A 15210-nucleotide genomic window follows, 5' to 3' on the forward strand; every position below is an offset into this window, starting at 1 on the left:
ACCACAGTGGGATTCTGGTCCATGACTAGGGCTCCTAGTAGTGGCAGATTAGCCAATGGACCCACAGGGCCTGTGCTCAGGAGCCCTGGCCAATCGGGGGCCCAGAAAAATGGGTGTCCCGCCCCCAGCCGACAAGTGCCGGGGTGGGGCAAGGCCATGCTGCACTCCCTGACAGCAGCACCGGGTGGGTGGAGTGGGAGAAGCCCCGACCCTGGTCCCCTGCAGAAGCATGGGGCAGCAGGGGAAGCCCCAGGGCCTGGACCCCCAGACCCCAGCTGCGGCCCCGGGATTGGAGGAGCTCTGGCTGCGTGCTGCAGCCTCAGGGCTGGAGGAGCTCTCATTCCCCGCTGCAGTCCCAAGGCCCTGGCAGGGGGGACAGAGCTTCTCCGGTCTTGGGCTGCAGTGGGGGAGGGGGGGAGAAAGGAGCAAACGGGGGCCACATTTGGGGGGGACAGAATGGGGTGGAACAGGGGAGGGGCTGTGAGGGGAAAGGGCAGAATGGTGTGCAGTTGTGGGCAGGCTGCAGGCAGAAGAGGCAGAATGGGGGCAAGACTGCAGGTGGAAGGTATGGGGAGGGGGCCCCCCACTTGCTCTGGCCCAGGGCCCCACAAAACAGTAATCCACCTCTGACTCCTAGGCACTATGGTAATACAGATTAATAATAGCCTCTGTGCTTCAGTTCCCCATCTGTAAAATGGAAATAATTATTTCACTTTTCCTTGCAGGGGTGTTGGAAAGATAAATTCATTAATGTTGGTGAAGCATTCAGGTGATTCAGTGATGAGCAGTATAGAAAAGCCCATAAAGAAATTAATAATTCTGTATTCAGAGCAAGATTTGAATAATGTGCAGTATGCCAGACATGGGGCCACACACTGAACAATGAAGAGAAAACAAAATATAAAGTACCTGCTCATTCAGTGAGCACAAGCCATCCTATGCACTGAATGAGGCAGGTGTCCTGTGGAAAAAGATAGCATAACTAGGAGATATCATTCTATTCACATTAATGGTTATTACCTGATCCATCTCAATGAGCTGGGAGGTCAGTGGGCAGATTTGCAATGCTTGTATAATGCCATAGCAGTAACATATGCACTGAGAGAGACCAGGCAAGAAACAGAAAGATGGGATGACATACTGCCATTATGCTGTTGGTAGTTGACACTCTATTATTTTAGTCATTACCTGTTGTAGACTGTCTCCCAGCCATCTGAGTGTATGTCAGATATAATTTAAAAAAAAAAATTGAAGTACTAGCTTAAAGTCAAGGATCTGCCATTGCTCCTCATGTCTGATCTAGGTAACTTAGTTTAGGATTTTCTAAAGCACTCATTACATTGGTATCTAAGCACTGTTACAATCCAATAATTTAAAATACACTTTTGATACTATATGTGAAAAGTTGTTAATCTGGTAAAATAAATAATAATTAAAAATCTAAGTTCTTATTTACCGGACAGTTCTCAGTTGCTCCTCTGTAGTCTTTACAGTATATCAGAAGTCCCCAAATACATATTAATGGAACCGATTCTGACAATGTAGAGTGCAGGCTTTGTAGGATTACTGCAAGTTATATCTTTTAATAGTAGAATGTCTGAGACAGCAAAATATATCTTCACACTACTTAGAAAAACAGCAAAAACAGATAAGAAGACAGACTTAAAAGATAGCCACGTGATGGTTGCTGATTGGGCACATAAAGAACTGAAACTGAGAAGGAGGAAGCGTATTAGGCACTCACTCCAAGATAGCAGAGAGTACATTAGCAAAACAGACTACACATTATAAAAAAAAAGGGAGAAGTATGTAGGGACAAAATTAAAAAGGCCAAGGCACAAAATGACATTAAACTAACTAGAGACATAAAGGATAACAAGAAAATATTCTACTAATACATAAGAAACAAAAGGAAGACCAACGACAGCATAGGTCTGTTACTCAATGGGGAGAGAGGGGGAACAATGACAGAAAATGTGGAAATGGCAGAAGTGCTAAAAGACTTTTTTGGTTTTGTATCTCACCAAAAAGGTTGGCTAGAAACTGTTTTTTGTTCCAAAGCACCAAGAACCTTTATGTTCTGCATAATCACTTATATGACTTCCTTTCTAATGCAAACAGAGACTTGTTATGGGTTTTAATCTAGTGCTGCCTCCACTACTCCCTGGAAACAGTGACTAGGTATGCTATTATTCACTCAATTGTTTCAGAGGGTATTTCCCTCCCTTTTCTGCCTACTTCCCCTCCACATACATATTTGCTCCTCTGTAATGACTCAGTATAACCTGTACCTTACTTGTATGAGAGAGAACCTGTATCTGCATCATACTTCTGCAGAGTAAACTTGGTGATTGGTGCAGCAGATATAGATTGGCATGGTGAATGCAGTTCAGACATACAGTTAATTCACGAGATGGAAACCCTGAAGTATATCTCCTCCCCCAAGTGCATTGAGAAGCACGGAGGATGAATAAACCAATGCCAAATTTAGAAAATCCATAATCTGCTCCCAGATTGAAATGAATAGGCAACCACTGAGTCTAAACACTCAGAGGAGATGTTAGTAGTGGTGAAAGAGGCAATGAACTGGCACCAGAGTTTCTGCCTCCCTCTTAGGAAGAAGCCATAGACAATCTCTATTCTAGTATAGACAACCTGTAAATTATAACAAGTGCAAGTTCCAGTGATGTTCTATACTGAGTAGGGCTAAACCACCTTTCATTTTCAGGTGTCAGAAAGTCATCAAATGGATTCATGGTCCAGGATACTGCTAAATAAAATTACAAGAGACTTTTGAATATCTTGAAAAATCATTTTGGGAGTATCAAAGAGGAAGTGATATAAAATATATATAAAAAACGGGCAGATTTCCATTTTGATAAGACTAATCCTTCCCACCTAGGATGTTTTCTCCTTGCTTTTAGTTAAGATCAACTAACTTTATGGCAGACTTTGCCATTTCTGTGGTGTTTAGATGGATTATCTTTTTCTATCTAATGTGGACTAATGTGGGACACTCATACCTCTATCACCTCTAGCCTAGATTATTGTAATTCTCCCCTCATTGGACTTCTCTTGTAACTGCCATTTATAGGGTGTAGCTTCCCTGACTTTTGGTATTTCGTTTGTGGTAATTGCTAATGCCCATCTTCAGGATCTGCAGATAGATTTACTTCAGACCCTACATAAAAACTATAATGTTATAGGACAGGAGCAGATGCTTGTAGGTTGTGAACTGAGGACCTAGATACATATTGATTGGCTTCATGTATAGAGATCAAATTAAATGAATCCGGTTTGGATTATGTAACAATTTTGGATGGGTCAGAGGATTTATTTTTCTTTTGTAGCTACTGTACATGCGTCCCTGTGATAGAATGTACTGAATCTGTAAACCTGGCCTGTGAAAGTCAATGGAGACTATTACTGTGTGTTAATACTGAATGAATGTTTCCATGTGATTTAATTAAAATCTGATAGGAATTTTTAAAATCTGTAATAAATATCTAATTTCTCTCCTTTGTGTAGCATCTGTCTTATGGCAACGGTAGCTTACATGTTGATGCAGCCTTCCAGCAAACACTCTGGAGTGTAGCCCCAATCAGCTCAGGAAGTGAAGTAGCCCAAGGTAAGATTGACTTGACTTTAGTTATTAGAGTCCTCCGGACTGTGAATTAAATACATCCCCCCCCCCCCCAAAATCTGCCAATGATTCATGTACTGTAGCAAGGGGGTTTCTCTTGCATGAACATTTGATCTCACAAATAGATGTAAAAATATGTTCCAAAAACAAAGACTAAAAATTGTACCAAAGGATATAGTAATGATTTTCTACACAGTTATTTCTAAGGAATGGAAAAAAATGAAGTAAATATTTTTATCCTAAAGTCACATTAATGTTGAAAATAAATGATAGAATACTTTACAGTCCAAATTTAAAATTACTCGCTCATATCAATCTTAAGGTTGCAATACATATAGGGAGAACTGGTAGTGACACCTGTATTTAGGTTACCAAACGATTTCTATATATGTGTGTAGCCCACACTAACAGTGAGGCTATTTGTCCACCTCTAATCGTTAGACCACATTTAGAGGATTATGAGTTTGCTACTGCTTCTAGCTAAGGGCCTTGTTCTTTAACTCAGGCAGTAGATGTTCATGCTTATAAATCCAAAGGCCTGGGTTCATTCCCTGCATCTGTCTTGAAGGGTGAGCCTAGGACTTGCTGGGCAAGGAGAATGGGACTGCTTGTGTGAGGAGAATGGGACTGGGATGGGCCATGGACGAGGAAGAGCCAGGACGGGACAGGCTGTAGAATGGGTCTGTTATATTTAGGGTCTAGAAAGAATTTTTATTCAACTGTTGAAGTGAATTTGGGCAAAGGATTCCTGAATTTCAACACCGTGATATATTAGTACATTTGTGGGCAGAAGAGAAAGAGGGATCCTTCTTACAAAATAATCTTTTATGGCAGAAAACTCAATAATTTGTAATTCTGTAGAAAGTAAATTTTGTGATTTACTTTTATAAATACTGTACTGACAGTCCTTTTAGCAAACTCACAAACATCCTTACTTTCCCAATCTACTGCAGGGTGTGTATTGTTTTTTTAAAAAAAACAACAAAATAACACACACCAGTTTAAATTTTTGTAACTTACAGATTTTTCTGGCAGGTATTGCCATTGGTTTTGTTCTGATTTGATTAGCACTGTCATTAACACCGATTCTCTTCATTTTCTTTGTTCTGTGAGGGTAACAGAGCCATTTTACACATTCAGAGCTTGAATAAAATGGTGTCTGCTACAGTGAATTGTTAGGCAATTATCAGTGCATGACTGAAAAGTAGTAGCAGATGAGGTGTTCATACCCACAGAAGATCATATGAAAATGATGCCAGTTTTACATTTTTGTATCAGAGCATTTGATTGAAACTCAAGTCAATACAATTTTTCCTTTTTGCCTCTTTTATAGATACAGGCTTTTAACTAATTGACTTAATTTTTGGGAGCAGCATTTTCCCTTGCATAGGTGATCATCTGGGTAATGTCGGGAACAATTAGTATTAGTAGTGAAGACTTTATTACAGCAAAGCCTGCAATCACTACTGTAATTAAGTCTGTCCTTTGTGAAGGAAGGATGATCTTGAAGTTAAAGCACTGATTTTGTGTATGACCTTGGACAAATCACCTTGGTCTCTGTGCCTTATTTTATCTATAATTATAATTAAAATATGGATAATTGTTATCCCAGAGTTCAGGGTGACATTAATTTAATTAATGTCTATAAAATACTTTGACATCGTTGAATGCAAACCACAAAGTTATTGGTTCTAGGTGTATGTAATTCCAGAGAACACCTGTTCTGGATCAAAATTTTCCATTCTCTTTTTTAAAAAAAATACTGTTACAACTTTAGCCCTTTGTTTTATATTAGTTTGTAGAAACAAGAAGACATTTGTGTCAGATTTTTGAAACATTTCAGTAACATAACAATAGCTTTTATTTAAGTAAAAATGTACAGATCATAAGTCCATGATGTGAAATCAGAATTTGTAGCCAAAACTTAAATGAATTTGTTACTATGTAAAACTTGGTTGCATTATTTTTCACAAACCTGTGTTAAGGAATCAGCAAACATAAGTTGATTAGTGGAAGTGGGTCTTTAACTACAAGTCAAACAAGACTGTACTGTAAATTGTATGGGGGCAGTTTAAAAAGAGTTGCTTTGTGCAGCGTTTTGCCTTCTGAGGATGGGCACAAGTCTGAATACACATCTGTATTAACCCCAATATGGATCCATATTACAAAATTAAAATGTATCTGGTAATGACTCTGAAGGAATCATAATAAGCTATCATATCAAAATCCTTTACCTACAAATCAAAAATTCACTTTTGAAAACTCCCCAAGTAAATTTGCGATATTTCAAAATAAGAGAAGAAAGCCAAATGCTAATCCAATATTGAAGCTTAAATGAAGGCACTGAATTTGCTCAAGAGCATATAGGGTTGAAAGGATTTTTTCTTAGCATACACTTAGATTTCAAATATGCATACATGTGCTACTTTTAACATTTATATTTGAAATTCTGTACACTGTAATTGCTTTGCAATATAGCTAAATTATCAATAGCAGTCAGAGCCTTTCTTGTTACAAGATTACATAACTATTTCCCTTCTAGCATCCCATTTTCACATGTTCATAACTTTTTGGAATGAAGACTTTTCAGACTGAATTCTGTACCCAAAGAGAAATGTCTTTTCAAAAAGTTGAACAAAAGTAGAATAACTGTTTTTGAGTATGAGACATTCTCCCCCCCCCCCATTCATTTAAAAAATAAAACAAAAACCATTTTTTTTCCTGTTAAGGAAAACGTTCCCATCACCTGCATCTACCTGTTCAGCTGCCCTTTGAATTAAAAACCTGGAAGAAAAACAAGTGGGTTATGAACATATAACTTGTGCATCAAATACATGTGAAGAATGGTTCGCAAAGGGGCAAATTGAGTCCCCAGTGCCTAGACTGAGGATCTCGGCAGGACATTGGGAAGATCCATGCAAGAGGAGGCGAGGAATTCACATACCTCTGTCACATAGTGGCAGTAGAACCAATCTGTGGAGGCTACTTCAGGATCATGGAGCATGGCCATGCAAAAAGCTGGACTCTGTGCTGCACCAGAGGTGCATGCACCCAAATCCTGCTCCCTCTCTTATGAAAGAGCAGGCACTAGTACTGCACCTGGGGAGATAAAGGCAGGATTGGCTCCATAATGTGGCTAAATCTGTTTCTATCCAAGGACAAAATATCTGATACAAAGATTTTATACCAGTAGGATGCCAATGACAATTTTATTTTCCTTTTTGGTACTATAGTAAAACCAAGGCAATTAAGCCCTCAAATCATGTACAGATGCAGATCCTGATATAAATCCATACTAGCAAGGAGAAATTCAGGGTTAGGCATTGAATTTATTACATGTTGGCAACACTAGTATAGCTTTTCAGGCTAATAAAATCTCATTGAATTGAATTGGAAATTGACTGAATCTCTGTCCTCTTAGCTCATCCTATTATAGGAAGCATTGTGAGGCTATCAGAACATTGTCAGTTTTTAGTACCACATACACAAGCAAAATGGGGCTGAAAGAAAAGGTTCCAATTTCCTGATGTTCTCACTTGCTGAGATTTTAGTGCGGTCATTAGGGATTTATTTCCTACTGCTGTTTTCAATTTCACATGTGCTGTGTACCATGCACACTTGTGTGTGCTTGCGGGTCTCAGATCTGTATATGCACCCATGGTGTGGATATGTTGAATAATTGGAGACTGTTTTGAGGCCAGCCAGAAAGTGAGCCTTTAACATTGTTTGAATGTGGTTTTTTTGTGGTTCAGCTCAGACAAATATACATGACTTTCTCTTCTTCCTTTCATTCCAGGATATCTGATAGGAGGTGATGTGCTGAGGCTATTGCATGGGCACATGGATGAATGCCTTACTGTCCCTTCAGGGGAACACGGAGAAGAACAGCGAAGGTAGGTCTTGAAGCCTAAAACACATACAGGAGTAACAAGCTTTATTGAATTAATTTTGACACTCACCGATATTACAATATTTCAGCATGTTAGACTGATACAGACATCGCTTATCCTAAAGAGAGATCCCTTTGGGATTAACTCTTGGTATGAAACTTACAGCCTTCTCTGGAGTTTCCTTTTTCAGTTTCATTAACCTTACTTCCTTTACAGTTGCAAAAGTAATAAACTCTATTAGAAGTGGACTTAATCCAGGAACATCAAGCAAGTGAACTGAAATCAGAAGAAAACTGAAACAAATTCACTTTAAATCACTTTGCAACTTTTAAATTAATGACTTGTGAGTCACCTTTTTGCTTGTGTTGTTAGCCTAAAACCGAATCTGGGAGCATAAATGCCAAGAAACCTCCACGCCCACTGTGCTAGAAAGTGAGCTGTTGTGATGGACAGAATGGCAGGATTAACTATGTACTCTTCTTATGATTGATTTGGTTCTTTAATGTCCCCAAAGACCTATAGGCAAACTTCATCAGTTTTGTCACTACTGATCCATTCTGTAGCATACACACTACCTCAGGAGGTGATATAGCAAGATCTTACAAGCTCGGGGGGGCATAGTTTATTTCTTTGATAGGAGACTGAAGGAAATCCAGAATGCAGCAGGAATTTGTAATGGTGATTCAATATGTGTCTCTCATATGAGCAGTCATATGGATGAATCAAATGGGAGGTAAAATCAAAATTGTGTACATTTGAGGTAATTAAAGAGCCCATTAAACTTTTCTCAAGAGTATGGCATTAATCTGTTTTCTGGCCAAATGCTAATTTAGATAACTTTTATTCTTTCCTAAACATTGCCTTGGTGTAGTTTTAAATCATATAAATTATTTCTAACTTCAGCTCCTAAATAGTAGTTTTGTGGCATTAATATCAGATGAGTTGCTATGTTATAGCATAAGTGGCTGCATTTCAATGAGAATGAAGTGCTTTCTTTGTCTATCTTGTTTGTAAAGTCCTTTGGGAGAAAACATTTTACATAAATATATTTTTCTGCTCCCTTCTTCTTTTTCACCCTAATGAAAATTGGGCAGAAGGAACATATTTTCTAGTTACTGAAGTATTGGAAATTTTAACTTTTCATGTTCAAAAGTATTACCTGCAAATTGTGAACTCTTTGGGGCAGAAACCCATCTTTTTGTTATGTTTTTGTACAGTGCCTAGCACAATAAGGGTCCTAGTCCATGACTGGGGCAGGTGATGCTACTGAACTATAAATTAATAGTATGCTCTGTCACTCCAAAATTTAGTTTTTATGTTGTATGAAAATGTGATTTTTCTCACTGATTTATCAGGACAGATTATTTCTTCAGTTGAATTAACTGAATGATTATAGAAACTAGTATGTGGAGGAGGAGATAACTCCTGAAATATTTTAATAATTGTTTGATTTCTAAGCAGTCATAGTAAATTGTTATCTCAAGACAATATAGATTGCTTTGTTTGTAACCTACCAGTTGGTTTGTAGGGTAGCCATTTTGCTAGATATGCCCAGAGATCCCTTGATTATGTTTTTCTTCTTTCTTGCTTATAGCATTGCAGATTTAAGGTTTGTGCCTTTCATGTTTACTTTTCTGGGTTGTTTCTCCTGGCACTTAAAAACAATAAATAAGTCAAAGATTTTTTTAAAATAAAAGGCTTACTGAAGCTAGGCTTCTGAGCTCAGATTTAGGTGGCTAAATACTGACTTGTGAGTCTAGTTTCAGGCACTATAGCAGGGCAGATAACTGATTTTTTTTTTGGTTTGTTTGCAAGTTGGAAAAGTTGGGGGAAAAAGTGAAGATGTAAAAAAAAAAGTTTACATAGTTTGTTAATGCAAGCAGAGGCACTATAGAGAGAAGTAGGCCAGGATAGGATATACACTTATACAGATGTGAAAAGCTGCTTAGATATAGGAAAATAGAAACAGGAGAATTATTTTTCTCTTAGTGTTTCAAAAATATTTCTCCCCATATTCCTTGTGATTCATCGATTTCCATATTAGGTTTGCTCATTTAAAAAGATCTTTTCCCTTCCAAGTTGTCTTCTAAGATAGCTAAAAGAAATTAGACAGCCCTTGCTGTGTAAAATATATAGCACTCTTTTTTTTTTTTTTTAGGCTAATGAAAAGAATTACAGTGGTTGCACTTAGGTTTTTTTTTTTTTTTTTTTTTTGACAGATCTTACCAGTTTCAGTGGTATTCCCCATTTAAAGTTTATGGAATATCTCTTGAACCCTAGAATGGTTTCAAGATGGAGAACATTTTTGAAGTGTGACCACTGCATGTATTAAATGTAGATACTATATAATGGGCCCATATGGTGTAGCATTTATTGCTGCTACAACTGCTTCCCTCCAGAAGTGCTATTGTGAATAGAATGAAGTGTAGCGGGAGGATCTGCAGTGAGATAACACATAAGGGCTTGCAGCATCAAGCACTGATTTAATGAGCTTTAAATTAAACACAAATTAAAGAAGAAAATAGGGATGTACCTTTACAATAGGCAATAACATTTATTCTTAACCTTAATATACAACATAAAAAAAAATACCATACATTAAAAAAAGCCTAAGGATGCAAAGTCCAGCATTCTGAAATTAGGAAACACATTAACATGTCTCACATTTTTCTCCTCTTGAAATATTTACAAATTTAGCTACTGCACAAAATCTTTTTTAGATCTTATTGCGGACTAGTACTTCCCCCCCCCCCCCCCCCCCCATGTGTCTGACAGGAGGATGCACTCATCTCTGGGAGATTTCTGTGGAGCCTAATTTCAGTTGTTAGAAATGTATGCATACTTTATATCTGACATGTGGCATTTGGCTACTGACAGGGCTACACACAGGCCTGGACAATTTTGGTGGGTGGTAAACTTGTAGGATTCACTATTTGCCTTGTAGGATTCATTATTTGCCCTGCCCTTATTTTTCATGCATTTCATCTCCCTAGATCAGTGCCAGTTGCGACTCATGAGCCTCAGTCTGTGTATCACTGCCTTAGATATAGGACATTTTGTACACAACGTATATACTAAAGTTGGGCTATATTTGGAGGTATGTTTATTCTGCATCATCTGTGCAGGTAACTTTTGGAATTGTCTGAAGGCAGGCTTTAGTCATAAAGATAGAATTGTGTTTTGTTTCAGGAAGTCTTCAAAGACCAATTCTACCTTGCAAAATGACAGCATAAAAATTGCATTGCGGGATCCTATATCCATTCTGACTCACTGATTTCTGAATCAGATTTGCTCAGTTAGCAAATAAAAAGATATTTTTCTCCTAAACCTTTTTCTCAAATAGGCAAAAGATTAGATAGTCCCAAAATACCAACTTTACTGGATTTTGTTGCCTGGCATCAAATGTCTGTAATGAATAAATCATTTAAGTATGACGGTTTCTGTACTAGACAGCTTTTTAAAAATAGTTTATTTTTCTGTTGTGTTCTAGTGCATGTTAAACTTATTTGAATTTGCATGTAGGTAGGTTAAGTAGGTTTCTAAAGATTACTAAAATCAATAATAATACAAGCATTGTGTGCAACATGTGACACTCTCGCTCAAACCCTTACAATCCTTCAGTGTAATATCATTGGAATTTGGCTGTATTGTTTGTGGTGATATATGTCCCTTATTCAAAATTGTTTAAAACCATTAAAAAATGTGTGTAGGTTGTTGAAAAGTACAGATGTGGAGAAGGGAGGAAACTCTGAGAGCTCATTTAAGTGTTCTGACAATATTCAGTAATTTAGAAAAAAAAATCAATGCAGTAAAGTAGGATAGAGTTTCTGGGAGCAGTATCTTTGCCATAAATGCCAGGTGGAACGACTGCTCATAAAATAGGCTTCAGTAGCTTTAATAATGTAGTCATAGGAGACAGACTAGTCTGCCTCAATACATCCAAACGAGGGAGCAGTTTTAAGCAGGTTCATCTTGAACTTGTATATACCTAACCCATCTACTAATTAACAACTAGTTGGAGGGCAGAATGGGGTGGGAGAGTGGGAGGTGAGGAGGATGGAAAAAGTTGTTTGTGATGATACCTTAGTTCAACTGGTATAATACTATGGTGTTTTAGAGGCAACAATATTATTTTTCATAGATACTATGACTTGACCTTAGGGAGCTGAGCACTCCAACCCTGATCCAGCAAGAGCACTTAAATGGGGCTTCACACCTACTTAATCTAAGCATGTGTTGGATTGAGGTCAGACGGTACAGCACATAGTGGGATGGTGCCCTAAAGCTGTATTTTACTATTCTCCCCCCCCCCCAACCTATATGCATATTAAGCAAGGCTGTGTATAATCTGTAGCAAGCTAGACCTAAAGTATGTAGAGTTGATTTTTGTAGTACTCCAATGAGGCAGGCTGGAAATCCTGCAGCAGCTTCAGGGTAAATTTAAAAAAAAAAGTTTTTTTTTTAATAGAATTATATAAGAGAAGGAATAATACAGTCAGTTCAAAAGTCCTTGTTTTGCTCAAGTTATTAAATTCATTGTTTTATGCTGTCCCCTAATTTTCATATTTCAGATTTTTGTAGTGATGACGCGTAACCGAATTGTAGAAATTACTAAAGGTTAAAGTGGAGGTTTTGGTAGCTAAGTGTGACTCTAAGAGTCCCCTAATGCCCACTGGCAGAGGGCCCACTATAATGTAACTCATATTAGGCCTGACACCCTCTCTACCCCTAACACATTGTTGTTGTAATATATATCCAAAAGGTATCTTGTAAACTGGTGATGGGCTGGTTAGGAATATCATAGCGTGATATATGTGTGGGTTGTGTATAATGAGTTATGTATGTGTGCTGGAAATATGTTCTTAAAATGTGTTTTGGAGGCAGTGCATAAATCAAGTCTGCTGTAGACAAAGGAATGTGGATTTACCTGTCTGACGAGCTTGATTACAGGCAGAGGTAAATGAAAGTACATTTACATAGAAGGTTAATAAAGCCATCAAGCTAATAAGTGGCAGAGGAAACCAGTGAGTACATCAGGGGACAGAGTGCAATCCCAGGACGCCTTCCTGGCTCTTTAGACAGAGACAAAGACAGTAGACTTTGGAAAATATAAGGGAGAGGAAAAGGACATTCTAGTTATCCATCACTTTGGGGACATAGGGTACAGCACCCTCTCAGCCTGTGAAAGTTGGATCCTCCAGCCTAGAGGGCTAGTGATGCTGGTAACTTGATGTAAGTGAGAAAACTGCTTAGGCAATGATTGCAACGTGTTAACATTTAAGTTTTACTCATTAGAAAGCATGTTCTGTTTTTGTTTGTAAACAAATCTGTTTCTTTTTCTTATTATCACTTAAGTCTCTGTTCTTTATTAATAAACTTATTCTTAGTTTTACTATAAACCATCTCGGTGCTGTTATTTAGTAAAGTGTATGTCCTCAGCTAACAGACTGGTGTGTGCTCTGTCTGTGTGGAGGCAGCAAACTTAATAATTTCTGTGAGTGCGCAGTAAGAAGGACTAGACACTGCGGAGAGGTGTGTCTGAAGAATTTGGGAATTGGGGTTCACTCCTTGTTATCTGAAGGGCAAGATATAGACTGTCAGAATCTCCAGGAGTTTGCTGGTGAGATGTACTGACTAGTGTGGCAGGGGACTGGACACACAGTCTAATTTCCAGCACAATTCACTCTTGCTGAGGCAGAAAGGTAACACAATGACTTATGGTTCTGGGTTCCTGAGGAAAGCATCATAGTAAGAGACTGAGGTTTTTGGCATGGGATAGGAAAATGCATCTTCTCTTTCATTCTCCTTGTGAGCTGGATTGGAAGAGACTATATGTTTTTGGCAGGACTTGAATTCCTAGTTCCGCACTTGAGCAACCCTTGACAGCAACTAGCTTTCTCCCAGTCTCCCACCCCTCTATTGGCCGCTGCATTCAGCAGTGATGAATAAGCATATTAGCTGAATTTGTCTGCTTAAATGATCAGAAGTACAATAGTCAACAATACTGACATTACATTTCCATCACTAGGATCATAGTTAACACTTAAGGAGAATGAGAGAGAGTTTATACCTTTCACAGTTGCCTGCCTGTAGACTAAGTCAGACATCATTGCATTGGTTACACTCAGTTAACATTTGGAAGGTTTTCTTCACAAAAATATATTATTGCCTACTCAAAGGAGTTACACTGGTGTAAAACATTTATAGAGTGGAGAGTCAGGCCTGTAACATTTTTATTATGAAAGCTTAGATTCTGTGTTCATTTCTGTGGCTAGGGACAGATTCTGCAGCCAATTGCATGGCTGTGTATTTGGCATGAAGTTTACAGTTGCACTAATAGTAAGCAAAACGCTTGTTTAGGGGGTGGTGGGAAAGGAGGTTAAAGCTGTTTTTTAAAAATAAGTTAATTTAGACACAACTATTTTCTGGTCTCGTTTTGAAGCTAACTTACCCTGATGACAAAAACCAAAAATGTGGTGTGCGCCATAAAATAAATGAAAAAGTGAATGTTGGGATTCTTCATAGTTTCCAAGGTGAGAAGTGATCATTGTGTGATCTAGTCTGATCTCCTGTGTAACACAGGCCATAGAACTTCCCCGTAATAATTCCTAGAGCATGTATATTAGAAAAACATCCAATCTGGATTTAAAAATTGTCAGTGATGGAGAACCTACCATGACCAATGGTAAGTTGTTCCCATGGTTACTCTCACTCTTAACAATTTCCTGCTTATTTCCAGTCTGAATGTGTTTACTTCAACTTCCAGCCACTGGATCATGTTATACCTTTCTCTGCTAGACTGAAGAGCCCATTACATAGGCGCTGACTCTGGGGGTGCTCCAGGGCTGGAACATCCTGGGAAAAAAATTACTGGGTGCTTAGCACCCACCAGCAGCCAGCTCCTCCCCTCCCCCCACCAGCGCCTCCCGTCTGCTGGAGGCCCCATTGATCAACTCCTCCCCCTCCCTCCCAGTGCCTCCTGCATGCTGCGGAACACCTGTTCAGTGGCGTGCAAGAGGTGCTGCGGGGCAGGGTGAGGCTGGTGGGGGTTTGAGCACCCCCAGGGCCCAGTGGAAGCCAGCACCTGTGACCCGTTATTAAATATTTGTGCCACATGATGGTAGTGAGAGACTGTAATCATGACCTTCTCTTTAAGCTAAATAGGTTGAGCTCCTTGAGTCTGTCTCTATAAAGCAAGCTTTTCTTTAATCATCCTCGTGGCTCTTTTCTGAACCCTGCCCAATTTATCAACATCCTTCTTGAATTGTGGGCACCAGAAATGGACACAGTTGTCCAGCAGTGGCTGCACCAATGCCAAATACAGAGGTAAAATAACCTTTCTACTCCTACTTGAGATTATCCTGTTTATGCATTCAAGGATTGCAGTAGCTCTTTTGGCCATAGTGGCATGCTGATTAGTCACTATGGCTGATTATCCATCATGACCCTGAAATCTTTTTCAGAGTCATTGCTTGCCGAGGTAGAATCTTCCATACTGTAAGTATAGCCTACATTCTTTGTTCCTGTGAGTGTGTGTGTGTATATATATATATATATATATATATATATATATATATATATATATATATATATATACACACATATACACACACACACATACATACACATTTAGCCATATTAAAATGCATATTGTTTGCTTGAGCCTAATTTACCAAG

The 15210-nt window shown here is 38.6% G+C and overlaps 1 protein-coding gene across 1 annotated transcript in view; it reads left to right on the forward strand.

Annotated features, from left to right (window-relative positions):
• Positions 1 to 15210, forward strand: part of RYR2 (ryanodine receptor 2) — a 527178-nt gene that overhangs the window by 101138 nt on the left and 410830 nt on the right. Inside the window, exons 9-10 of the mRNA XM_065401458.1 lie at positions 3529 to 3628; positions 7440 to 7536. Of these exons, the coding sequence (XP_065257530.1) occupies positions 3529 to 3628; positions 7440 to 7536 (197 nt within the window). The remainder of the gene's footprint in view (positions 1 to 3528; positions 3629 to 7439; positions 7537 to 15210) is intronic.

The sequence above is a fragment of the Emys orbicularis genome, chromosome 3 (assembly GCF_028017835.1).
Source record: "Emys orbicularis isolate rEmyOrb1 chromosome 3, rEmyOrb1.hap1, whole genome shotgun sequence".
Lineage (NCBI taxonomy): Eukaryota > Metazoa > Chordata > Testudines > Emydidae > Emys > Emys orbicularis.